Here is a 27,975-nt window from a genome sequence, read left to right as displayed (position 1 = left end):
CTAGTCCAATAGGCCCCCTATTACCATTTCCAAATGGCTGGCTTTTGAGCTTGCTGAATTTACAAGGTAAGAAGATCTAGCCCTGCAAGGTGGGAGAGAGACAGCCCTGCGTTAGCATCTGAATGCGGCCCTGCAGGAGCAGCTGAGATCAGGCCTTCTGCCAGCCAGGCAGGCCTCCCTCCCCTCCTCACCCCCTACTTTTCTCTGGAAGAAGCCCGAATCCTTGTGTCAATAACCCAGCCTCTGGTGCAGGCCCCATGGGGGTGGAACAGTGGGCTCCCACAGACTCGCTCACCTCCTTCCCTCCCCACTCCGCTCCTGTTGCCATGGGCACTAAAAGCCTGGAATAAAGAGCAGAGGATTACAAACAAATGGAGACCAGGGGCCAGCCAGAGCAAAGGGAAGTGGAGCAAGGAGAGGGCAGCCATGGGGACTCTGGGCAGGGGTCCTCCGGAAATATAGGCTGCAACCACAGTCGCCCCAGAGCAAGGCGCTGTTTGAGGGGCTCCCTGGCTTCTCCGATTCAAAACCAGAGCCCCCCTTCCTTCCTTCCCCAGCCCACGGAGCCAGGCAGGGATAATTTTTTCCAAACATCAGCCATTCGACCATCACATCCCCCAAACCCTTTCAAGCCCTTGGGATGTAATTTGTTGTGCCAGGTGATTTAAACTCATTTAGAGCAGCTAGGTACTTCCTTACCCTCTCTTCTCCTGTCTTAGGTTTCAATTCCCAAGGAATCTTTTTTTTTTCCTTCCAATTTTAGCTGTTCCAAACTTAGTCTCCTTGATAGAAAGAACAGAAGCAAAACAGTTGAGGAATCTCCTTTTAACACTGAACTATTTGCCTCAAGCAGGGGTTCCCCCCTCAGTCAACCTCCCAGGCTCTTATACTTTTCTTGGTTTTATAGTCCCCCAAACACGAGCTTTTAAAAAACCCAGATCTTACAATTAATTCTGGGCCTTAATTTTTCTGCCATTCTTATATATACCCCTCTTTTTGTTATGTTTTCTTCATTATATGTCCTTCTTGTCTTTCACATTCATCTTTTTAATATCTGAGCTCTCAGTGGGACCACAATGATCTTTTTCAATGACTTTCCTTTTGCTTCTCCAATGGAGATTAAGTTCTTAAAATTCTGTTCTTAGCAGTTCCCCTTTTTTGAGCTGCTTTGCTCTCCAGAGACTCAGGTCACCTGAGATCATTTTGCTAAGGAGAAGTCCAGAAATAATAATAATAATAAAGACAAGAGGAACCTTGACAGGCTGCCATGATGATAAGTTTTGAAAGGCCAATGGGAAGAAGCATGGTGGGCTAACATTGGAGGGGTTGTGCTTTATGTACTGGATTAGTGACTCCTGCTTCTATTGGAGTTTGACACATTTGTATAGTGGGTAGAGAAGCAGTCTTTGATTTAGAAAGACCTGTTTTTTTCAAGTTCTTCCCCTACACACACTGGGTGTGCCATCCTATCTGGGAGAAGTACATGTAGGGAGTAGAGGAGGAAGGGCTTCTGGGGTGATATATGTTTGGGAATTACTTTGGGTCTTTCAACATACCACCAGCTACTGAATTAACCTCTTTTATCAGGTTGCCATCTTTCTTGAGTCACAGCCTTGTTCTTATTGTGGGACAGCAGAGAATATACAGTTTGGGGGGCAGTTAATCAACCCTATTCCTACTACCTTAAGGAAAAGTCTTCTTGTGATTGATTCAGATTAAAATACAATTTCTTTCCTGAATCCTGGTAGGCAGAATATAAAATTAAGCTCTTTTCTACGGATCTCCCACCTCCCTGAAGCTCAAAGACCTGAAATTCTTAAGAATCAAAGAATTAACTAGAAAGACTCAAGGGATTATCTAGTCCAAGGGTTCTTATTCTTTATTTTCACTATCTACTAACTGAAACTTAGTATTTGCTTCAATTATGAATTCAGGCAACCCTGAGAAGGGTTTGGGAGATTTTCTCCAACTGCCAAAGGGATCTATAACAGGTTAAGACCCCCCCACCAATCTGGTTGACAGTTACAGGACAAAAATGCATGTCTCCTGGCCTCCTAAAGTGGTGTTCCAGGATGTCTACTTTTCTTGTTCACAAGGAGGCTTGTCCAACCTAGTTTCCTTGGATTCTTCTGACGGAGGTACAAAATTGGAAGCACAGACCTTTTTTTTTTTTTTTTTTTTTAAATCCTTGTATTCCAATATTAGCAGAGCCAGTCTGACACACCCAGGGCAAGCCCCATCCTCAGAGTGTTCTAAGCAGCTTTCTAAGACTCTAAATGGCTGAGACAGTGCTGACCTGTAATTGTAGAGAGTTTTGTCAATCGGGAGTTCCTTACATTAATAATAATGAAATTACAGGTCCAGACCCCATCCCTGACTCTTTTTTTGGGCAAGCTTTGTCCTTTGCCTAAGTAGGCCAGGGGTTGTTCCATCTCCCTCACCTTCTGCATTGGAGTTCTGAAGGTCTGATCCAGTATCTAAGGGATGGCATGACCAAGTTTGTAAGTTGAGGGAAGGTATGGACAGTACAAAAGTCAATATATTGGTGGTACTCTTTCATCTCAGTAATCTCTCTCAACACAAATTGGGAAACATTTAAATTGAATCCTCTAGCTAAAGGGCATCCTGATTCCCTAAATTCTTGAGGAGATAAATACTTCTGGGTATCTCAGTATTGATTTTTTAAAGTAATTCATACCAAGGTATAAATGACTGATAGCAGAGGCTTTCTTTCAGGCAAAAGAAATTGGGAGAATCTTAGTCCTGTCCAGAAGAGAAAAAGCAGAAGAGGGGTTAGAAAAAGACCATAGAAATGAGAAATTGAAAGTAACAAACTTCATTGGCCCTCCCACTTATGTCTATAGAAGTTAGGGCAAGAAGGTGTTTAATAACATGGAAAATGTTGGAGCTGAAAAGGACATCTGAATACAAAACATTCAAGCTGGAAACATAGATGTAGATATGCAGCTCCAAAAAAAGTCGGGCACTTTGGGTCATGTTTTTAATTAAGACATTCTATTTCTTTAAAGCAAAGTTTTATTGTTTATTTTTTAAGTAATTTAAATTACTTTAATGATCTTTAGTTTATTTGATGAACAAAAATTATATCTTTAATGATTAAGTATTTAATCAATGTTCTCCTAAAAATAATATTCCCAGGAGACACACGCAGTGGAATATACTTAGCCTGTTAAGGTTAAAGGACCTTAATAGAAGGTCAGGGCTTTAGAGATCATATTGTCCAATCATCTCTTATTACATAAGAGAAAATTGAGGATCAGAGAAGGAAGTGCCATGGCTAAAGTTAATGCCAGAACCAGGACTGGAATAACAGCAACATGAATTAATCTTCATATAGTGCTTTAAGGTTTTCCTATTTCATTCTCAACAATTTTGGGAGGTAGGAGCTACTATTAGCCCCATTTCACAAATGAGGAAGCTGAGGCAGAGATTTATGATTTGACTTATATGATTTGATATAATCATATAACTGGTTTCTGGAATTTAACCCTAATAGCAAAGCTGCTAATTTCCCAGAAAAGGTAATTTTTTAAAAAGAATGTGGCTTAATCAAATGCACCAACTTTTCCAGTCCCATCTGTCAAATCTTCTAAGTGAGAAAAGCACAGTGAGGTTGACTTACCCTGAGCCAGGGGATGAAATGCTTTCCTCCTTCCAAGTCTCAGGATTGGCTCTGTGGTGTATAGCTGCGCCTATCCGGGCTTCTTCCAGCTTCTGGATCCTGGTGCAGCTGTCCGCTTGGCCACACAGGAATTCAGCTCCCACAAGCACATCCTTTTAAGTCCCTCTCCATATGGCTCCTAGCGCTCTGGTTTTGCTAACTGCAGGACTGCGAGGACCAGTCGAAGGGGGCTCCTTCTGCCGAGGCAGTTTGTGGCTCCTCCAAGCTTAGTTGCTCATTTCATAAATTGCTGTGTCCAAAAGCATCACTCTCTGAGGGCTGGTCTTCTGTCCCATCTTTCTTGGGCTGATCATCATAAGACAGACACGTTGTCTGTTGCTAAGCTCATATTGTTGTCTTAGCTAATGTTTATAATCACACCTACCATCCCCCTGTGTCTCCCTTTGGCAAATGCCCAACCCAATTAAACCACTGTTAGGTAAGGGGTGATAAAACTAGGAAAAAACTGCAGGGATCATTTCTTCCAACCGCTACATTTTATTGATGAGGAGGAGACCCAGAGAGGAAAACAACAGAGCCAGTCCGGGACTTGAACTCACACCTGACACCAAAACCAGGGCTGTTCTCATATACAGACTACACTGTTCCTTTATAGAATACTGGGCAGAAATTCCTACTGGATAAAGAGGCCATAGATTGAATTTCTAGGTGGAGTCAATTAGGAAGGCCTTTAGAAATGGACTGACATAAAAATAGAAAGCTACTCAAAGTCTTCAGAGGAAGAGACTAGCTGAAAAGAGATTTTTTTCATCTTGTAACTCAAAGGAAGGGAATTAAGTTAGGAAAACTGTCAGGTTTGAGGAATAGGTATATATATGTGTGTGTGTGTGTGTGTGTGTATACTGTATATATATATGTATATACTACCTATTCGTTAGGTTCTATACGAGTAGAAGCTGAATAATAAGAACCATGTCTAGCTTCTTAATAGAGAATCAGTGAGGACATCATATAGGAGCCTAGAGACCAAACTCTAGATTGATTGACTGTTACTTAAGGCTAATAGAATATCAAAGCCAAAAAGGACTTTGGAACACTGCCTGGTAGAATTGGGAGGGACACTGGGAAACAGCTCTTTCATTTCTGAAGAGGATGAAAGCCAGAGAGATTCACGCAATGCCAGAATCAGGACTTTGGCCTTTGATATCTACATTTTCTCTCATCTTCTTAACACCTGCCTTGTGTGAGCTCTTTCAATACAGCCGCCCAGGAAGTGACATTCATGGTGTGTTTCAGAGAATCTTTATTTGTAATGAAAAAAAAAAAACCAACTAAAACCAACCAACCAAACACAAAATCCCCACCAAATCCAGATTTTTGATTTATAAACCACATTTAACCTTTCTCAATACTTGTAAAATTAAAAAAAAAAAAAGGAAACCATTTGTCTTGCAAGGTCTTATTCAGAGCCACATTGCAAAATCCTCTTTTTGTGGCACATCACACCTGGAGGAGCCCCATGACACGGGGTACAGATGTGTGGTTTTTTAGTGGAGAAAAGTCCCATTGGATTATGGGAAACATCACCATCCATAGTTTCTTTTCTTTCTCCACACTGACTCTAGTGGGGAAGAACAGGGTTTAGTGAGCCTGACTCCTGTCAGGTTTCTGTTGTCGTGGGCTATTGTTTGAGTTGGTCAAGAAAAATGCCTCTCTCTTTTCCCACTTGTGTGCCTCTTTCCTCCAGGCCCGAATGGCTCCATTGTTCCAACAGACTTAATGGATTTCACCCAGTGGGGCACGTCACAGTTAGGGCATCTGGATACAGGAGAAAGCTAATGTAGGAGGCCATATTGTGAGAGGAAACAGTGAACGGTCTTCTTCCCTCAGGGAGAGCCATCCGAAAAGGGAGCCGAGGACATGGTTTTCCTCCTCAGGATTCCGTATCAATTTCTCCATCATCAGAATAAGACCCAGTCTCATCTAGCCACTCTGGGGGAGAAATGGAGAAGCAACATCTATATGTGTCAATAGTGACCTGGACTTCAAAGCTGTTACCATTAAGACCATCCTGTCTCATCTCTCCTTTTAGCTTTCCCTGATACACTGCTCTGTGTCTCACAAATGTTGCTATTATAAGGATCCCTTGTAACTTAGAGAAGCTGAGTGATGGGGCTTCCATGTTTTCCTTAAGCCAGGCTCTTCATCCCCAAAGCTCTTCTCAGACCAGCTATTTATCCCACACTGCTATAGAGACGAAGCCCACCTCACTTCAATCTGACCCTGTTGGAAATTACTGGTGGACCAAAAAACCAAAATACAGAGACCCCAAGCCAAGTCACCTCCCACAGCTGGCTGCTTTATTCCAGGCTTCATGTTCCCCCAATTAGAAGAAATCTAAAGGATTATCTAGTCAACTCCCCTCATTTTACAGGTGGAGAAGTGGAAGCACAGTCAGGTGGTATTTTAACAGCAAAGAAGGGGCCAGAATTTGGACCGCCTGCTTTTGAGGTTGGGGTTTTTTAGTAGCCTGCAGAGATCACGGCCTGCTGTGTTCCGAGAGGCCCAGAGCACCGGGTCTTCCGTGTCTGGCTCTACCCCAGGGGCCTGGAACAATATCACGGCTCCTCCGTGGCCTGGAGCATGATCCTGACTGAGCTGCACAATGCTCCCGGCAGGCTGACAGGTGCCACAGGCCCACACCGTGTTCTCTCCGAGGGGTCACGTTGTGTGCATGAGACAGCAAGGCCCACACAGACGCACTGATTTTCCCGTGGTCACTCAGCTTGTGAGCCTTAGAGCCCGGCACTCAGACTCAGGCTTCCCAACTGCCTCCCCAGGACGTTTCCTGATCATTATCCTCCCTCTGTAGAAGCTGAGGCTTGGAGAGATGAAGTGAACGGCAGCGGTATGGGGTAAAGCCACCTTTCCTGACTCCCGGCCCACAGGGCTCCTGCCTGGGTAATTTGCCCCATCGGCTCTTATGGACAGTTTCTATTTCTAAAGCATTAGAAATTAAGTCGTAGATTTAGACTTCAGAAGCAAGAATATTGGGTCCAATCTCATATTTTACAAATGGGGAAGCTGTCCTAGAGAAGTTGTCACAAAAATTGCTAAATGTCCAACGTGGCACCAAAACCCAGGTCTTCTCAACTCCAGACCCCAATACCAATATTCCTTATAAGGTTCGCAAAACATCTTACATAAAATAGCTCACTTGACCTTTATAAGCTTGTGTCATTATGATTCCCATTTTATAGATAAGCTAACTGAGGATAAGAAATGTTGCCCAAGTAGGGAAGGAGGATTTCAGCACGGGCCTTCTGCAGTCTGAGTCCAATACTACATCCACTCTAACCTATAATGGTGCTATTTCCTTAACAATATCCTTCTACTAAAGGGCCTTCCGGGGCAGGTGCTGTTATTCTATAGAATATTCTAATGCTCTATTCCTTCATCCTGTGTGGCCTGACACAGTTTCTTGTATACAGCCCATACCAAATAAACGAGGCTGGCTCCTATAGAGCCTCAGACTGGAAGCAGGAACGGGATTGGATTCTGCACGCTGGGTCCGTGACGTCGGACCAGTTACTTGGCTACTCTGCGGTGACCTCACAGGAGGAGAAACCAGCCCCGGGCTGCTGCCTCCTGCTGCTGGATGGGCTCCTGCTCTCATCCACCTCGCCCATCCTCCCCTCCCTCCTCCTCCCAGGGCAAAGCCACCTGGCTACCTGAGGGGCAGAAGCAGGACGGAGCGAGAGCACGGTGGCTTTAGCAGCGAGGGGGATGCCACGTTCTACTCGCTCTAGCCTCTGGGGCCACGTTTTCAGGAGGAGGAAGAGGAGGAAAAGCAGCACTTCTGGAGGGATGGCTGAAAACCCAACTAAAAATTCCACGGGCGTCCCAGGGCCGGGGTGCCGGCCCTCATTCATCAATCCTCCCCTCACTGCCGAGAGGAGCTGCCTGCTTAATTACTTAACACGCCACATCTTGCTGAGGCTGGTAATTGTGGGAAGGGCCCAGCAGTGAAGGTGTATGCAGATTCATTAATAAATCTTTAATAACCCCGGTTAAGGGATAGGAGCCGGAGAAAGAAATTGCACAGATGGGGCCCTCTGCAAGCTGTTCACAGTGCCGGAGAAACTGTTTGGCATCTCCCCCATGCTCCCCAGCCTCGTGGCAATCCTTCCCTCGCCCCCCCCCCCATCTTCTCACAGCATCTGGCTGAGCAGTTGTTGCACGGGGGGCTCCTCACCTGACTGAATCGGTTCTCTTACCCCCATCCCGGAAGTCGTGGGGGTGGGAGGTGTGACAATAATGTCCGGGACGTCCACTTGTTTTGCATTCAAGACGGGGGTCTCTTCGTTGCTGTTGCTGCTGACACACATTTTGAAGCCTGAGAGCGCAAGCCGTGAAAAACACACACACATGCACACACGCACAACAAAAAAACAACCATGAGTACCATCTGGGGGAACCGTCGTGGGCTGGCTGCTTCCCCGTCGCGCAAATCGAGGGGCTGAACCTTAGATCAGCCCGCACTGGGGGATAGGGAGACAGAAAGCAAGGGGCAAGGGGGGAGAGGGGCTCCACTTAATCCTGAAGGGCCATGTTTGAACGGATGTTTCCTCCCCCACCTGCCAAGGCCAACCTCGCGGCTTCTTTTCCCCCTCATCGGGCACTTGGAATAGTTCTGCATGTGGCTGGTCCCCCCTTCTATGGATCCCTTTCACCCAGAAGCCTTTCTAGGGCAAGTTACATTATATTATGGTCCTCTGCACTTTCATGACCTAGCACAGCTCTTTACTAACCGATTTGTGTGAACACACACACACACACACACACAGAGTCACTTTGCCTTCGAGCATCCCTCCTCTACATACAGGTATCATTCATGAGGACAGGGGACCCTCTCCTGTCCCCTTGGTCATTCTCAACTCGTTGCTCAAGCAGGTGAATGAAACCCTTATACGCTGGGTGACCTGGGACAACTCGGTTTACCTGAGATTAAATCTCATTTGTATAATGCAGGGGGTGGATGAGATGTTCTCTGAGGTTCCTATCAGACCTGACATTCTATGTTCTAAGGTCCCTTCTGGTGTCTGTGAACTCTGTGGCCTGCTGGACAACGAGGTGACATCCCTGGCTGGGATGGTCTGTTTCTCATTAATTTCTTTTTTTTTCCTGAGGCAATTGGGGTTAAGTGACTTGCCCAGGGTCACACAGCCAGGAAGTGTTAAGTGTCTGAGGTCAAATTTGAGCTCAGGTCCTCCTGACTTCAGGGCTGGTGCTCTGTCCACTGCGCCATCTAGCTGCCTCGTGTTTTGGATGAATTTCTTCAAAATGTAACCAGATTAGTGAGGACGTGGCCCAGGATTATAGGTCAGCAGAAGAATGATGGTGATGTAGGTTCCTGTCAGTCTGTTGCAACAAGTCACGGACTGGAGCTGCTTGAGCAAGAGAGAGATGAAAAATGGGGACATTTCTGAGAATGACAAAGAGGGCCGGAGAAGGTCCCCTGTCCTCAAATGAGTGCTCTTTCTCTCTCTCTGTCTCTCTCTCTCCTCTCTCTCTCTCTCTCTCTCTCTCTCTCTCTCTCTCTCTCTCTCTCTCTCTCTGTTTCTCTCTCTCTCTGTCTCTCTCTCTCTCTCTATCTCTCTCCTCTCTCTCTCTTTCTCTCTCTGTTTCTCTCTCTGTTTCTCTCCTTCTCTCTCTCTCTCTCTCTCTCTCTTTCTCTCTCTCTCTGTTCTCTCCTTCTCTCTTCTCTCTCTCCCCCCCCCCCCCCCCCCCCCCTCTCTCTCTCTCTCTCTCTCTCTCTCTTTTTCTCTCTCTCTCTCTCTCCCTCCCTCCCTCTCCATGAGGAATCTGGTCAGTTCAGGGAGCATTCAAAGGCAAGGTGACCCTGTGTGTGTATATGTATGCTCATGTGCTTCCCAGAATGTACAAGTGGCTGGCCAGGAGAGCCCCAGAAATCAGTATTCACCGAAGGGAGTCTGCCCGTTATTTTAAAAAAAAGATATCTGGCTTCTGAGTTTGTCACATGTGCAGATTCATCCTGGCTGAGGCATTCCCCTTCCCCCCGAGCAGCAGCTGGAGGAGAGGACCCCAGCCCCCATCACAGACTTTTCATTACTCCATGGGAGTCCAAGTAACCTGCATTGAATGGGAATTTAAATTAGCCTCCTCTCGATTATCTATGGTAATGGGAGGCAGGGAGAGCATGTATAAATTACATTCATAGACATTTTAAAAATTAAACCTTTTTAGCCATTATTTTCAAGCTCCTTCACTCCCCAACCTTTTCCCAGAGCTATTAACTACATCTGATTTGAATCTCCCCCCATGCTCGCTGCTGCCTACCTCCCTGCTGAGGCGCTAACAAGCAGTGAAGAGGACTCAAAGGGATGGAAAAAAGTTCAGAGCCTGGGCATTAATCCCCTGGGGAACAGACAGTTGCCTGGGCTGACCTCGGAGAAAAGCCAGATCGGAGGGTCCCCCAGAGTCTCCCGCTTCCCCGGAAGGCCAGCTCCAGGCCAGAATGGAGGGCTGTGAGTACCAGGTCTGCTGTGGGAGGTTGGAGGGTGAATCCTTGCCCCGTCACAGACTATCTGTGTGACCCCTGGGCAAATTATTTAACCTCTCTGAACCTCTGCTTTCTCAGCCATAAAAAAAAAAATTCACATGGATTTGTGGTCTTAGATGAGTCATTTCAGACTCTTTGTGACCCCATGAGGGGTTTTCTGGGCAGAGATGCTGGCTATTTCTTTCTCCAGTTCATTTTACAGATGGAGAAACTGAGGGAAACAGGGTTAAGTGACCTGTGCAGGGTCACAGAGCTAGGAAGTGTCTGAGGCTGTTTTTGAATTCAGGGAGATGAGTCTTGGGGGCCAATTAGCTGCCACAGAGATTGGACTAAATCTCTAAATTCTCCCCTAGCCCTAAACCTTGTGATCTGGATCCCCAAACACAGAATGTTTTCCCTTCCCATTTTTGCCCACTGTAATTCTACCCACCCTTCAAGGCCTGTGAATTCCATGATTCTCTGCCCACCTCTCCCCCAATGACATCTTCCTAAGCAGGACAGCATACCTGAATATGTGATTTTATATCTTAGGTCTCCTCACAGACCCCATGATGTGAGGGACTGTGGTTCCCTAAGCACCAAGTATAGAGTCTCAGACACAGCAGACACTTAATAAGGGCAAATGAATGAAGGAAAGAGTGGATGAATGGATGAATGAATGAATGAATAACCTCCTCCGTGAATCCTTCCCAGGGCCCTCAGGCCACAGGAAACCTCACCTACACCTGCATTCACTACACTCCTTCACACTACTCCTGTAGCCTTTAGCATAGACCTAGTGCCGGGATGCCACCTGTTTTATATTTTAAATTATGTCACATATTGTTCTTTGGTTGTTACAACAAGACTAGAGTCCTCCCGGGAAGCCTTTCCTTCAGAGCTCCGTCACTTCCTAGCTCCTGCCATCCTGCAAACCCTTCGAGCACAGGCCCGAGAGTGGACGGTCCTGTCGTCCCCAGCCCAGGCTGACTGCGGGGAGATGGAGTGTCTTACACGAGTGACTCTGAGACGATTTCCTAAGCTGTGGAAGGGCCTTGTTCTGCTCCCGCTGAAATAACGGACTTCAGTTCTGAGATTCCCAGATTCACATCTAGAACCTTCAGTCACAGTATCCAGAGCACAGGTTCAGCTACCATGCTCAGGCTTAATGCTTCTGAGTTCAAATGGAGGAGGGATCATGGCAGATTAATGGCCAGGCTTGCCCCAGTGGGGGCCCTTAAGCCTCAGGGGGCTTCCTAATACTATTAAAGAGAGTGAAATCCCATCAAAACCTGGTCTCTGGAGCAGCAGGACCTTTTATCAGGGGACTGAAAGTCTCTCACCGATGACCAGAGGCAAAATACCATTCTGCCCATTTTAAAGATGGAAATGCCAAAGCACAGAGAAGATAAATGGCTTTTGTAAGTATAGAGAAGGTAAATGGCTTTCCTAAGTATATTTGACTCCAAATGGGAAGACAAGGGAGAGGACTGAGGCCTCCTGATAATACCTATTACATCTCACTGCCTCCTGTCTAGCACAGAGCTTTGCACATGCCAGATGCTCAATTAAATTTGTATATAAAAAAGAGCCAGATAGTTCTTGTATAGAGTGAATCCAAATTGGCCCAGGTACTCACAGACAAGTTGCTCCCCAATCTCTGGGTACCAGTTCCTGCCTTTGTAAAATAAGGGGATCAAAGTTTCCCAGTGACTCTCTGGGTCAGTTTCTTTACCTTTAGAGGAAGAATATTTTCCTCTTTCACTATTTACTCAAAAAGAGCAATTACAGAAGGCAACATGGAGCGGTGCAAATTGCTCAGGGAGCTGAGTCCTGGTGGTACCACTTCATGCATTTGATAAGATGGAAGGGACCTCGGAGGTCATTGAAGGCAAACTCATACCCAAGCTGGTATCTCCCCTACAACAGTGGAAGGGAGGTTGTTCAAGAGCGTGGCTAGTTTGCTCATGGGGCCTTCCCTGCCAGCAATCCCTTCCCTTCTCCCACCTCGATTTTAAAAGAATTTATTAAGCAATTCCTATGTGCTAGGTACTGTCAGGCACCTGGAAAACAAGATCAAAACAAACCATTAAAAGCAAAGCACTGAAGTATCTCCCCTCCCAGCTGGGGCACCTGCTGCTTCTTCCTTATCAATGCAGTGTCCCACCAGCATCAATTGGCCCAGCTGACTGTGGAGAAGTCACTCCCTGCTCTGGACATGAGTGTTCTCCTTTGTAAATGGAGGTCTCTCATAGATGAGTTCACTACTCTAAGAACTCTTTCATCATTTATTCCTTATTAATGAAGATAGATCCTATGGGATAAAGGGAGTCCTTCTACCTGCCTGAAGACCTTCCTTGGCTACTTGGGTTTTTGTAATAATCGTAGTTAACATTCACATCACATTTTATATCCTGCTAGGAATTCTGGGAGCACACCTAGGGACCAAGCTGGGATGCAGCCTCAGATACTTAGCAGTGTGGGATTCTGAGCAACTTGTTTATCCTCTCTCTCTCTCTCTCTCTCTCTCTCTCTCTCTCTCTCTCTCTCTCTCTCTGTATATATATATATATATATATATAACTATATATAATTCAACTGTAAAATGGAGATAATAGCCTCCAAGGATTGCTGTGAGGATCAGATGAGATAATATTCGTATAGCACTTAGCACAGTGTCCGGCACATAGTAGGTGTAATATAAATGCTAACTATTAGTAATAAGACTAAGACAAGGTCTCTGATCTGGAGTTTAAGGTCTAATTTGAGAAATAAAACATCATTTTCTCCATCTGAAATCCAATTTCCTCGTCTGTTAAATAAGCGAGCTTAGCTAATAGGTAATCTCCCATGTATTCCCCCCACCTCTATCTTACTAAAATTCAGGGATAATCAACAGTTTTGCATAAAGTAAAGGTGTATATCTTAGTTGCTATATGCTTTTGTAGACCCAAAACTTTTGATCCTCGTATATTCAAAAGTAAGACCCACAGGTTTTCCCTGCCTCACCCACATAATACTGTCAGAAGGCAGCTAGACCAGGGAGTATGATGATAAATGCTTAATATCCGGCTCTCTGGAAAAATGTCTAGCAACATATACTTTAAACTTTAATCAGAATCATTAATATTTCCTCCTTCACTTTCTTCAGTCTGGATATCAACATAACATATGTAGGCTTAATTTTCAGTGGTTGCCAATTTCTGAGGTGTAAATACAATGAGAATTTAATACTCAGTTCCTTGAGCCGTTGAGAATTGTCCAGATCCAGGACACTCTTGATTAGAACCCTTGCCCATCACCTGGGGCCTGCAGTGCCCAGTAATCAGTGAGACAAGCATCCACATTTTGTAAAAAGGGAAGGTTCCCACAGAGGCATTCGCATTCCTAGCTTGGTGCTCCATGGGGGACAATGGCCCTCATTTATATATCTTTTACGTACATCTTGTCCATGGATAGAATCCATTAAAGAGCTGACAGGTAACGAGGCTGGTAGATGAGGGTAATGTCACAGATGGAGCACAGAGTACTCAGATTTCAGCAAAGCATTTGCCAGAATATCTTATGGACAAGATGGAAAGAACACAGAAAGTTCACAGAACTGGTTAGAATTAGAACTAGTTGAGTGACCAAAGGATAGTCATTACTGAGTAGCTATCAGCTGGTAGGGGGATCTCTAGTGGAGTGTTGCTGGGACTGCTTAACAGTTTTATTAATGATTTGGTTGAAAGCATGCTTACTAAAAATGTGAAGATGAAAATAAATACTGAGGGCTGGTGGATGATAGAATCAGGATCAAAAAAATTTCAAGAGCCAGGGGCCTAATCTAGTGAGATTAAATTTAACAGAGAAAAGGGTTGTTGTGAAGATCAAATAAGATAATAATTATGAAACAAAAATAATTGTAACATTTTCAAAAAAAGTGAAAAGATAGCACAGCGTTTGGCACATAGTAAGCGCTTAATAAATGCGTGTTCCTTTTTCTTCCCTCTCTATATTAGTCTATGATTCTATGACCAGCTCATGGAGGCTGCTTTGGCCAGTTGAGCTAGTAAGGTCTGGGAAAAAGGCCTGTTCCCGGTCCCTCCTTCTGGCAGTGCTTGGAACTGAGGTGGTCCAGAAGGGCTGTCCTTGTTACTCCACGCTGGTGCTCAGATTTCACATCTGGACCGCTTTTCTGCACTAAAACTACTCCCAGATTGATCACCACTTGGGGGTGCTCAGGCCCTGGGACATATGGATCCAGCATGTTCATTTTCCATCAGCCCAGTGAGCTGTTCTTACAATAGTGCTGGGCTGAAAATGTCTGGCCCCAGCCAGAGTCCTTTCATCCAGCCTGGATGGACAGGTAATACAAGTCAGGGGGCCAACGCCGCAGTCAAGCACTGCCATTACTCAGTGACATTTGGCCATGGGGCTGGAGAGCTTGAGATTGGGAATTCCGCCAGCGCCAAGCTCAGTCTTCCCTTGGAAAAAAACAAAAAACAAAAAACCCCCCAAACATTTACAGCCAATGATGTCTCAAGAGTGCCCTCTCCTGCCCAAAAGAGACATAGCGAGGCTCAGGAACCATCCTGCTCCAAAAATTCACTCAAATCACCTTACACAGAGGGGCCGGTTCCCAGGCGAGCCCACAGGGTTGCTCGTTCCTATGACTATCCCTGCTTTCTTCTCCTCCCTCCTTCCTCGTGCACATACTCTTCCCTCCCCAGAATGCTCTCTTCTGTCTCTAGAAATGTCCCTCAGATGTGACCCCCCTCCTGGCACATTATGGTGATTTAGAATACTGAAATAACCTGAGTGGTACTTAATAAAAAGAGACCGATAACACTGGGAGGTAGGTACTATTATTATCCCCATTTTACAGATGATAAAACTTAAGAGACTATAATGGAGCTATTATCAAAATATTCATCCCTCTCTTTTAGCCTGTAGGGACCAAAGCCCCTGTGAGGGCCAGAGTTCAAATCTGCCTCCAGCTACTTACTTGACCTATGTGGCCTTGGGGGCTTATTTCACTTTTCTGGACCCCAATTTCCATCTGTAAAGTGAAAAATTTGACCCCTGACTTCCCTGCTAAATCCATGATCCTATAAAGCTCTTTTCTCTGATTTCCCCCACTACTACCCCCTCCAATCTATAAGGGGGCTTTCCCAACTTGAGAAAATGTATTGGAAAGACTGGATTTGGAGTCAAAAACTTGATAATAGTATCTCCCTCCTAGGCTTGTAAAGATCAAATGAGATAATCATTATAACGCACTTAAACACAGGGCCTGGCTCCCAGTAGGAGCTATCTAAATATTAGCTGTTATACTATTATTATTAGGCTTCATTCTCCCATTTTCTCTGAGAACAGCAGAACAGATGATCTCTCTTGTCGCTTCTGTCTCGCAAACCTACGAATTTCTCATAGCCTTATAGTGCTTGTAACTCTGGTTCACAGTGAGAGAGATTAGATCTGCGACTTGTATTAAAAACTCTGAGATGAAGAAATACGCCATCTTCTCCTCAACTACTAGTGCAAGAGAGTTCTTCAGACCACCGAGAGGTGGGGTCACGGGCTCACACAGTCACTATATTCCAGAGCAGAGACTCGAATCCAGATCTTTCTGGGCCCCCTAGTCAGCTTCCAGTTGGCTGTACTACAGCGCTTCTTATTTCAAAGTAAACTAATTTATGCCAGTGTCTCACCTGCCTTTATCCAAAGCTCCCTTGAGGAGCTCTGCTGTTTTGCATCTTTGTATCTTAGAACCCAGCAAAGGTCCAGGCCAGCAGTTGGTGTTCCGTAAGGACTGAATTTGATTCATTGAAAACGTAATAACTGATCGAGAACCCAACCACCTTATCTGATAGAGTCTTTATGGGAAAACTCAGTTTTAGTTCTAGAAGCACCTGTCCCTTTCACATAGCCCTGGGACCATGAGTAGGGACTTCCCTACTCTCCCACCAACACTGGGGAAAGGCAGCTACTGTAAGGAGGAGAGTGGGAAGGGTCCCAGCTCTGACCCAGGAGTGAGCTCTTTACTGAGGTGCCCATTGGTACATAAGAGAGAGTCAAGATTTGGGCATCTGGAAGTTAGTCAGGGAGGATTTGGGACTTTTTTTCTTAACAGAAAGATATTAAGGATGGTAAAATGTGAATTTCCTAGACTGACAAAGAGAGCCATCACATCCATATAACTTGCCAGTTACAATGAACAGACAATGACACAGATCCACATATAGAAATGGCAAATTGAAAAAAAAAGCCAAAAATGATGTTTTCAAATGAAAATTCAAGTAAGAAAATATGAACTTGGTTCCAGGCAAAGCATGTCTTTGAAATATCAATATCTGTATGTTGTATATATGGAGGGGTGTATGTGTGTGTAGCAGCAGCAACAGCAGCAGTAGTAATAGTAGTAGTAGTAGTGATGGTAGTAGTAGTAGTAGTAATAATAGTAATAGTGATAGTAGTAGTAGTAGTAGTAATAGTGATAGTAGTAGTAGTAGTAATAGTAATAATAGTAGTGATAGTAGTAGTAGTAGTAATAATAGTAATAGTGATAGCAGTAGTAGTAGTCATAGTGATAGTAGTAGTAGTAATAGTGATAGTAATAATAGTAGTGATAGTAGTAGTAGTAATAGTAATAGTGATAATAGTTGTAATAGTAGTGATAGTAGTAGTAGTGATGGTAGTAGTAGTAGTAGTAATAGTGATAGTAGTAGTAGTAATAGTAATAGTAATAATAGTAGTGATAGTAGTAGTAGTAATAGTGATAGTAGTAGTAGTAGTAATAATAGTAATAGTGATAGTAGTTGTAATAGTAGTGATAGTAGTAGTAGTAGTGATAGTAGTAGTAGTGATGGTAGTAGTAGTAGTAGTAATAATAGTAATAGTGATAGTAGTAGTAGTAATAGTGATAGTAGTAGTAGTAATAGTGATAGTAATAATAGTAGTGATAGTAGTAGTAGTAATAGTGATAGTAGTAGTAGTAATAGTAGTGATAGTAGTAGTAATAGTAATAGTGATAGTAGTAGTAGTAGTAGTAGTAATAGTGATAGTAGTAGTAGTAGTAGTGATAGTAGTAGTAGTAGTAATAGTGATAGTAGTAGTAGTAGTAGTAGTGATAGTAGTATATAGTGGGGGTAATGATGGTGGTGATGGTGGTAGTAGTAGTGCTAGGAGGAAGTATAACAATTGTAGATCATAGAGTAAGAATATGGTCACAAACAGTTTCTTAACAAAGGGGTCTTTTCAGAAAGTTCAAAACTTTCAGGATGTTTTCCTTAAAAGAATTTAAAATCTGGAGAAAGCTGTCATCTCAAAGAAGGATTGGGGGATAGCTAAATGGCAGAGTGGATAGAGCACTGACCCTAGGAGGATACAGCAAGTATCTGAAGTACTTACTGGCTGTATGACCCTAGGCAAGTCACTCAACTCTAATTGTTAAACAAAAAACAACATCAACAACAAAAAGGAAACAGCATTTGATTTATCCTGTTGCTTGGCCCCAGAAGATAGAACTAGGACTGGGAGGATGGTGCAAAGAGGGAGACTACAGCTTAATATAAAAAAAAATCCCTAGCTCCCCAAGTGTTGCCCCAAAGTAGGATGGGCTGCCTCAGGACAGAGTGAGCTCTCTGTCCTCCTACGTCTTCTAGAAGATCAATTGCTCAATCAACCAATAATCATTTATCAAGTGCTTATTAGAAACCAGGAACAGTGCTAGGGACTAGGGAAAGACAAAATGAAACAATTGCTGTCATTTCAATCTTCGCAACATGGTTTGAATATAGCCTCTGACTACTACAGTAACCTACTGGTTGGTAGCCCTGCCTCAAGTCTCTCCCCACTCCAGTCCATCCTAGGCCCACAAAGCCCAAGTTTGGCTTTGTCACCTCCCAATTCAGTCAGTTTCTGTTGGCTCCAGAATCAAATAGGAAATCCTCTGTTTGATTTTACAAATTTTACAAAGCCCCAAACCTGGCCTCTCTCTCTCTATTTCTGGTCTTCTTATACCTTGCTCCCCACAATCCAGTGACACTGACCTCTCTGCCATCCTTCCAACAAGACACCCCATCTACAAGCTCTGGACATTTTCTCTGGCTATCCCCCAGGCTGGGAACACTCTCCCTCCTCTCTGCCTTCTGTGTGCCTTCCTTTGCGCCTCAGCTAAAGTCCCACCTTCTCCAAGAAGCCCTTCCCAAGTCCACTTTAACTTTCATGCCCCCACTCTGAGGCGACCCCCCATTTATCTTGCATCCCTCTTGTTTGCAAGTTGTTTTATGTTGTCTTTTTAATTAAGTTGCACAATCATTGGGAGCAGGCGCTTTTTATTTTTATCCCCAGTGCTTACACCTGGCACGTAGCAAGATCTTAATAAATGCTTGTTGACTTGGCTAGATGTTCTACTGAGGGAGACAACATGTATAAATATGAGCATATACAAAATAAATTAAAGGTAATTTGGGGGAAGGGAGGCTTTAAAAGTAAGGCGAGTGGGAGGATCAGGAAATACCTTATACAAAAAAATAGCTGTTGAGCTGAGTTTGGAGAAAGTAGGGATTCTAAGAAGGCAGGAGATGAGGATGGAGGCAGCTTATGCAAAGATGTGCAGATGGACCGGAGATGGGATATGTTGGTGAAACACATTAAGAAGACCAATTTGGGGGCAGCTAAGTGGATAGAGCAGCAGCCCTGAAGTCAGGAGAACCTGAGTTCAAATCTGGTCTCAGACACTTAACACTTCCTAGCTGAGTGACCTTGGGCAAGTCACTTTACCCAATTGCCTCAGGAAAAAGAAAAGACCAATTTGTCTAAAACATAGAAAGATAAGCCAGAATGTTGACTTTCAATGCCCAACAGAAGAGTCTGTGTTTGATCTTAGAAGTAACAGATTATGAGAGAGACCAATCAGGAGTTTATCATTATAGTTCATTTGAGAGATGTGGCTATGAGTGGAGACAAGAGGACAAATGGGAGAGACGTTGTAGGGTAAGACTTGGCAACTTGATTAGATATATGGAGGGAGGGGTGAGTGGGAACTGAGGTCAACTCCCAGGTTGTAAACCATACAACTAGAAGGATGGAGGGACCTTCCACAGTTAGAAGGACATTAGGAAGAAAGGATAGTTTGAGAAAACCTGTGTGTAAATCCTGATCTCCATTCACTCCCTACATGTCTTTGGGGTAATAAAGACCCCAAGTCTTTACTTTGGGTAAAGATCTCTCTAGGTCTCAGGTGACTCATTTATAAAGGGGCAGTATTTGGGGGTGGAGGGTAGGGAGGGTCCCAATACACCCGGATGGATGATCTCTAAGGTCCCTTCCTCCCAGCTCCAATTCTTAATCTGACAATTCTAGGATTCTAGATTCTAATTCTAGGACGAGCATCTCCAGCTACTTTCACAAGAACATGGGAACACCCTGAACTTCACACTTGCTCTGTGTGTGGGGGCAGACCCTCAGTCAGTCCCTCAAATAATAGTTGAACCGCAAAATGTGACAGAACACACACACACACACACACACACACACACACGTGTATGAGTCATGTTTTTCTAGGTGGGGGCTCCTAAGGCGGCTTTCTTCAGCTTCAAAGCAAGGAGCTGTACCCACCCTCCAAAATCAGCCAAACTAAACACTTCAAAGACTTATTTTCACTATATTGCTACTCCCTCCATCTTTGCAGACTATGCTTCTTAAGACTGTAAGCAACGAGGTGGGATAATGGGTAGAACATTGATCACAAAGTCAGAAAGTTCAAGTTCAAATCCAGGGTTAGTGATCCTGGGCAAACTTAACCTCTGTTTGTTTCAGTTTCCTCATCTGTAAAATGGGGATAATAATAGCACCTACCAATGAGGATCAAATGAGATAATAATTGTAAAGTGCTTAGCACAATGCCTGGCATATAGTAGTTAGTATTTAAATATTAGCTATTATTATTCATCTTGAAAGAGTGCCTGCGGCCAGCTCAGTGAAGAGCCTTTCAGACTTTTGCTAGAAATTGGAGGCTTGCAGCTCTGGAGCAGTTCCAAGCCTTTCCAACTTACTGGGCCCACTCAGTACTTTATCAGACTCAAAAAAGTTGGACTTTCCTTGGTCGCCATAAAATTGATGGTGGAGTAGAGACGAAATATAAGATGGGGAACTAAGAGATCTAGATTCTTGTCTTCACTTTCCAAACGATTAGCTTGGGCAAGTCATCTTAGCTCTGTGGGCGCTGGTTTCTTTTATGGAAATGAAATAACCAAACAATTCTTGAACGCTTATTATTTATTCATTTACCTGCTCATTCATCCATTCATTCAGCAAGTACTATGTTATTCTGATGGTGTGTGTGTGTGTGTGTGTGTGTGTGTGTGTGTGTGTGTTAAAATCAGATATGTTAGAGAAGTTTAGAGTCTGATGATGTAGTCTGGTATTAAAAGCAGCAGCTGCATTTATTCTCTGGGATGTCACCTGACCTTCCCTACCTCACCTGGCTATGGAATTAGAGGCTAGAATCATTAAATATCAGATTGGGAAAGGACCCTTAGATTTATAAAAGACGGACGGTGGAGGGAATCTTGGAAGTTATGAGGCTCATTCTTTTTGTTTCATAGAGGAAACTTCTAGTTCCACAGAGGCTAGGAAGGTGGGCTTGAAAGGGCCTGGGCTGGTGCATAAGGGTTCTACTCTTCCAAGGTGGATGACCAATTGATAAAGAATCACCTGCTAAATAAACACTGGGGAGGCCTGAGTAAAATGGAATCTGCTCTCAAAGATTTGTGGGAGAAGACAATACAATATGAATATATACACACATATTTACGTACATCCACACACATCCACAAATGTTAGGGCAGCTAGTTGTACAGAGCACTAAGCATGGAGTCAGAAGTTCAAATCCAGCCTCAGATCTCACTAGCTGTGGAGCCCTGAGCAAGTCACTTACCCCTTCTTGCCTCAGTTTCCTCATCTGTAAAGTAAGCTGGAGAAGGAAATGGCAAATCACTATCTTTGCCATGAAAACCCCAAATGGGGTCCAAAGAGTTGAACATGATTGAATAATTATTGAGCAACAAGACATACAAACTATATAAAAAAAGATAAAAGTCAATTTGGTCAAGGAAGAAGGAGGGTAGGGATGATCAAGGATGGCTTCATGTAGAAGCTGATGCTCGAGGTGAGTGTCGAAAGAAATAAGGGCTCTAGGAGGAGATGCTGAATGAGGATACCCCGGCGAGGGTGAGGCAGCCAGTCAAAGCATTGAGATGGGGAGGAAGGATATGGATGAGAACCAGCAGAAGGCCAGGTTGTCTGGGCTAGAATGTGGGAAGGGACAATGTTTAACAAGGCTGGAAAGAGCCTTAAAAGGCTAAACAGAAGAGTTTACATTTGATCCTAGGGTTGATGAGAGAGGAGCAATATGGTTAAATGTGTTCTCTGTTGTAGCTATTGTCAGTTCTTTATTCTTAAAGAAGATCAATAATATCATGGAGTGATATGTTGATTTGTGCGGGAACTGGATTTAAGGGAGGCAGAACTGTGCAAAATCATCAGCCTCATTCTCTCCTCCAGGGTGCAAAGTCAACCAGGGGTCCTCAAACTTTTTAAATAGGGGGCCAGTTCACTGTCCCTCAGACTGTTGGAGGGCCGGACTATAGTAAACAAAAACTTTGTTTTGTGGGTCTTTAAATAAAGAAACTTCATAGCCCTGAATGAGGGGGATAAATGTCCTCAGCTGCTGCATCTGGCCCGTGGGCCGTAGTTTGAGGATTCCTGTCTAGACTATGGTCTTGATCTGTTCTTTAGGAATCATGTGGAGGATGAACTGCAGTAGGGACAGGTTTGTGGCAAGATGAACAATTGGGCGGCAATTGAAATGAGTCAGTGGAGAGAAGTTTGCGATCCTTACAAGGGTGGTGGCTGTGTGAGTGAAGAAAAGGGATATATCTGAGAAATGTAGAGGCAGGAATAATGGGATTTGGCAATAGATGGGATATGGTAAGTGTATCTCTCTCTTTCTCTCTCTGTGTGTCTCTGTCTCTTTCTGTTTCTGTTTCTGTCTCTATCTCTGTCTGTCTATCTGTCTTTCTCTCCATCTCTCTCTTTCTATCTAAATGGAGGCATGTATACATATTCTGTTGTCTTCTTCCATAGAATGTAAAATCTCTGAGAGCAGGGACCATTTTACTGGTTCCTCCCCAGTGTTGGCCTGGCACATAATAGGTGATTCTTTGATGATTGACATGCATCTTGGAAGAGTAGCATCCTTATGCACAAGCCTGAGTTTCCACTATAAAACAAAAAGAACAAGCCCCATGAGTTCTAAGACCCTCTGTCGCCAACCTTTTATAAGTCTAAGGGCCCTTCCCAGACTTGATGTTTGATGATTCTAGCCTCTAATACCAATAGTCAGATGAAGCAGGTGAGATGGGAAGCTAAATGAGACTGAGGAGCTGAGGCTGCTATGGGACATCCAATCAGACACTTCTATTAGGTTTTAAATCATTGCTAAAGTGGAGAGGAATTGCTCCTCGAGTGATGGTGATGGCCACCAAAGGAATCGAATCCAATCTACCCCAAACAGCAGAAATATAAGGGACTTAGAGATAAGACTGATCCCTGGGTGCTCTGCTTTACTGAGCATACATACAAATACCTGCACAGGTACTCATGTGCACACACACATGTACATACACTTGCTACATAGTAAGTGCTTAATAAATGCTGGTTGACTTGATTTGATTCCTCTTCCTAGCAAAGGGTGGCAAACCACAACAGATTAAATCCAACCCCTAGCCCAGCATCTTCTCTGAAATGCAAGTTAAAAAAAGGATAACTACTCCTTAGATATGTTCAAGACAGGGAATGTAAATATGGCAGCATTTCCCCTCTCCTAAATTCACTCACACAACTAGGCTTTTCCAAACTGGATGGTTGATCCCAGAGTATGGTCTGTCCCAATGAACAGCTCAGGGGTGTAGGAGATATAGTCCTTCCTTCCTTCCTTCCTTCCTTCCTTCCTTCCTTCCTTACTTCCTTCCTCCCTCCCTCCCTTCTTTCTTTCTTTCCTCCTTCCTTCCCTCCCTCCCTCCCTTCTTTCTTTCTTTCCTCCCTCCCTCCTTCTCTCCCTCCTTTCCTTCCTTCCTCCCTTCCTTCCTTCCTTCTTTCCTTCCTTCCTTCTTTTCTTCCTTCCTTCCTGTCATCCTTCCTTCTTTCCTTCTTCTTTCCTTCCTTCCTTCCTTCCTTCCTTCCTTCCTTCCTTCCTTCCTTCCTTCCTTCCTCCTTCCTTCCTTCCTTCCTTCCTTCCTTACTTCCTTCCTCCCTCCCTCCCTTCTTTCTTTCTTTCCTCCTTCCTTCCCTCCCTCCCTCCCTTCTTTCTTTCTTTCCTCCCTCCCTCCTTCTCTCCCTCCTTCCTTCCTTCCTCCCTCCCTCCTTCTCTCCCTCCTTCCTTCCTTCCTTCTTTTCTTCCTTCCTTCCTGTCATCCTTCCTTCTTTCCTTCTTCTTTCCTTCCTTCCTTCCTTCCTTCCTTCCTTCCTTCCTTCCTTCCTTCCTTCCTTCCTTCCTCCCTATCTTCCTTCCTGTCATCCTTCCTTCCTTCCTTCCTTCCTTCCTTCCTTCCTTCCTTCCTTCCTTCCTTCCTGTTTTCCTTTCTGCCTTCCATTTTCCTTTCGAACCTGATCTAGGTGGCTTGAAGTTCCCTGACTTCTATACCTTAAGGATCCATGATATCATCAGGGTAGATCCCCTTCCCACCAAGATTTATGAAAACTACTTCTGAGCCTTAGAAGATGGTCTTTATACGTTGCTATGAATGAACATGTCTCATCTCTGGCCAAGCTGGTGAAAAGCCTCTGTGGAACTAAATAAGGTTTGACCCTTAAGTGACACACACATGGTCCATCCCCAAGCTGGCAATCCTCTCCAGCTTGGTAAAGCACGCTGCCTTCCCTGCCCTAATTAGGTACTAGGGAAGGACTGTAGTGGAGATGTGCGCCATCACTATTATCACTATTCCACTTACCGAGGAGACCCATGAAGGCTTCACAAGCACGGGTTCCTCAGTCTGTTGTGGCACTGGATACTTAACATCCTTGCCACCATTTTGGAAATGGAGAGTCCTAGGGGGAGCCGACTTCTTGCACTGGTTGAAAGTAAAGCCAGAACATTACACATAGGGACTGTCTTCCCCCAAAGAATGTAACCATCTTCAGGGCAGGAACTACCTCCTCTGTTGTTTGTCCAGAGCCTGGCACATAGCATGTGCTTGTGGATCAGTTATCCACCTGTGAGGTCCAGAAGGGCAGCATCCTCATGTGCAAGCCTGAGTTTCCGCTATAAAACAAAAGAGGAGGAAGCTTCGGCCTCCGGTTTGGTTCTTTAGACTCTGCTGTGTTATTTTCCTTCCCTTTTTAAGTCCCAAAAGTGGTGAGATGAAAAACTTCCCTAAAGAACCTGATAATTAATTGTCTACTGGTGGAGCATGAAGGTGAATTCTGTCTCGCTCACTCTCACATTTACCACTTCCACTGACTGTGAACAAAACCTCCTCTGGGGATGCTGAATTGTGGGAGGATTGCAAGCTCTTGTTATTCTGGGGGTGGGGGTGGGATGAGCCGAGCTCTGGCGGGATCCCGGAATGGGCAAGCAATGGAGACGCCTTTATGGCTGCCATTTTTCCTGCCTGGGAATCCTACTGAGATGCGATGTGGAGGCGGCCTTCACGGCTCCAGGACATTCTCCCCTTGGCTCTCTGGTTTGGGTGTCCCCACTGAGGTCAGCTAGTCCAGCTGCTTTATTTTAGAGGGAAGGACATAGATGGAAATCAACCTTCCACAGGGAACATGGGGCAGGTCCGTAATTTGAACTCTGGTCTTCATTCTCCATTACACTTCTCAAAATAGACAGAAATAAGAAAGACTGGCATAGATTAGGTGTGTAGATAGATCAGGAGCCCTCTTCCCCCCCCACCAAAGCATAAAATGTACTTTGTCCATGTGACATATAGCTCCATATCACCCTCTGGGGAAAGAAAAGGGAGCAAAAGAAGAGAAGAAGCACTTATTAAGCCCCTATTATGTGCCAGAGAACAAGGGAAGGGAAGAAACATTTATTAAGTCCCTACTATGTGCCAGGGAACAAGGGAAGGGAAGAAATGTTTATTAAGTCCTTACTATGTGCCAGAGAACAAGGGAAGGGAAGAAGCATTTATTAAGTCCTTACTATGTGCCAGGGAACAAGGGAAGGGAAGAGCATTTATTAAGTCCTTACTATGTGCTAGGGAACAAGGGAAGGGAAGAAACGTTTATTAAGTCCCTACTATGTGCCAGGGAACAAGGGAAGGAAGAAGCATTTATTAAGTCCTTACTATGTGCCAGGGAACAAGGGAAGGGAAGAGCATTTATTAAGTCCTTACTATGTGCTAGGGAACAAGGGAAGGGAAGAAACGTTTATTAAGTCCCTACTATGTGCCAGGGAACAAGGGAAGGGAAGAAATGTTTATTAAGTCCTTACTATGTGCACAGAACAAGGGAAGCGAAGAAGCATTTATTAAGCCCTTATTATGTGCCAGGCAATGCTGGGAGGTAGATGCTATTATCACACTCATTTTATAGATAAGGAAATTGAGGCAGAGAGCAGTTAAGTGACTTGGTAGGAAAGGAGTAAAGGTCAGTTGTCAGACTGAGCTGGAGAGTGGGAATCTTTTAAACTTCAGTCTCTCAGGAGAGACCACTAAGGGGCACTGGGGACCTGAGAAAGCCCCTCTTATCCGGGGCCAAAAGTCCTGCTGTCACACAGAGTCTCTCTGAGACCAGCCATCCATCTTTCAGGATGACCTATGAAGTGGATGAGTTTGTTTTCTCTGGGAAATAGCCCTGAAATCCTCATTCAAGGTCCCTTAAGATCTGCTAGTTCAGTCCCACCTTCGTGCAGATCAGCAAAGTGAAGCTGAGGGTAGATGGTTTGCTCGGGGTCACACAGACAGTTAGGGGGCCGTGGATGTAGTGAAGCTCAAACATTTGTCAGGTGCTCTACTCGATGCTGCCATCATTAGTAAGCAGCAGAGAGCTCTCACGCTCTCCTTTCAGGCTATGAGACCTCCAGGTGAGCACCCCCATTTCCAGGTGAGCATTTTACAGTTCAGGGAGGGCTTTCTTATGACAACCCTATAAAATACTGGGGAGAGAAAGGGACAAGAGTGCAAGAATCACCACATCCATTGTACCAATGAGAAAAAAAGATATTGCAAATTTAAAATCCTGTCCTGGATCACACAGCTGGGGCGGGGGGCAATGGTGTCAGGATGGGAGTTTGCATCTTTTGGGGTCAAGTCTAGTCTTTTCCCCATTAAGCCGAGAGACCTTGCCCTTAGAAAATATCTTTTCTAATTAACTAAAAAGTAAGATTTTGGGTAATTAAAAATGTTATTCAAAAGTCAGATTGTTCATAGCAAGGAGTCCCTTGGTGGAGTTCTGTGCCCCTACTCTGCATGGTCAGCTTGGGCCCTTGGGGGCCTCTCTGCAGGTTCTAAGACTTGAGACTCAACAGAGTCAGGCTCACAAAACTTCTGAGTTGGAAGAAACTTGTGCTGACTTCTAATCCAGTCCCTTTACAGGAATCCTCCTCTGTCTGAGGCGAGGGCTCCTCCAGTGTCTGCTTGACACCCTCCAGGGAAGAGGAGCTCACTCTCTCCAGACTCCCCACTCTCCTTTTGGACTTTTCTCTTTCAACCTTGGCCTCTTTCCCCCACAATCCATTAGCCATAACCAGGTATACCTGAGACCTATCATTTCTATGGCAGGGATTCAGAAGCAGGGACTTGGAGTCAGAATGTATTCTGACTCCTTATTCATCTTGAACCTTCATTCAGTTGGATCTTTTCACCTGGCAGAAGCCGGGGATATTGTAGATACTGACCTAATGATAATCCAGAACAGAGAAGGTTGTCTGATGCGTGACAGATGGGAACCTCCCTCATTTGGCTGCCTGGGTCCCCTTGAATACTGCTGCAAGGGGCAGGTACCAAGGCTGGCCTCAGGGCTGCACTGTTATTCATGAAATGTCAGAGACACACAGGCAGGACTCTAGAATGATGGGTAGACTCTCCATGGAGGATGGGCACCAAGACAAGGAGAAGAAACACTTAAGATGAGATAGAGAGATAGATGGTGGATGGACAGGCAGTAAGATAGATAGATAAATTGGATGGATGAATGGATAGACAGACAAGTAGGTAGAGAGAATAGAAAGATAGATACATCATAGATTGATGGATAGAAGGGTAGATGGATGGAAGGAAAGACAGATAGAAAGATAAATGGGTAGATAGAGATACATAAAATATACAGATAACAGATTGATGGATAGAAGGGTGCATGGATGGATAGATAGATAAATGGATGTATAGAAAGATAGAAGGATAGACAGAGAAAAGGATAGATGGGTGGATAGATAAGATGATGATGGATGATGGAGAGTCAGGTAGGTAGACAGATAAAAAAAATGGAGAATAAGGTAGATAGATTGATAGGTAGATAGATAGATGAATAAATAGATAGATGGTTAGAAAGAGAGATGGACTAATAGGTAAATGAAGGGATGCATAGAGAGATAAATGATGGACAGAGATAGGTGATTGATAATTGGCTCAATATATATAAATGGATAGATAAGATAGAGAGAAAGAAATATAGCTACATAATAGATTGATGGATAGAAGGGTGTATGGATGGATAGATAGAAGGATAAATGGATGGATAGAAAGATAGATGGAAGGATAGACAGAAAAGGATA

At 44.3% G+C, this 27,975-nt stretch overlaps 1 protein-coding gene across 1 annotated transcript in view; it reads right to left on the bottom strand.

Annotated features, from left to right (window-relative positions):
• Positions 1 to 4,929: 4,929 nt before the first annotated feature.
• The window catches only part of C2H16orf74 (chromosome 2 C16orf74 homolog), a 67,396-nt gene continuing 44,350 nt past the window's right edge, over positions 4,930 to 27,975 (bottom strand). The window contains exons 3-4 of the mRNA XM_051974843.1: positions 7,899 to 8,039; positions 4,930 to 5,635 (exon numbers count right to left, since the gene is read on the bottom strand). Of these exons, the coding sequence (XP_051830803.1) occupies positions 5,577 to 5,635; positions 7,899 to 8,039 (200 nt within the window). The 3' untranslated portion in view covers positions 4,930 to 5,576. The remainder of the gene's footprint in view (positions 5,636 to 7,898; positions 8,040 to 27,975) is intronic.

This window comes from Antechinus flavipes, chromosome 2 (assembly GCF_016432865.1).
Source record: "Antechinus flavipes isolate AdamAnt ecotype Samford, QLD, Australia chromosome 2, AdamAnt_v2, whole genome shotgun sequence".
NCBI lineage: Eukaryota > Metazoa > Chordata > Mammalia > Dasyuromorphia > Dasyuridae > Antechinus > Antechinus flavipes.
The sequence above is the reverse complement of the archived record's forward strand: the minus strand, read 5'-3'. Positions and strand labels throughout refer to the sequence as shown.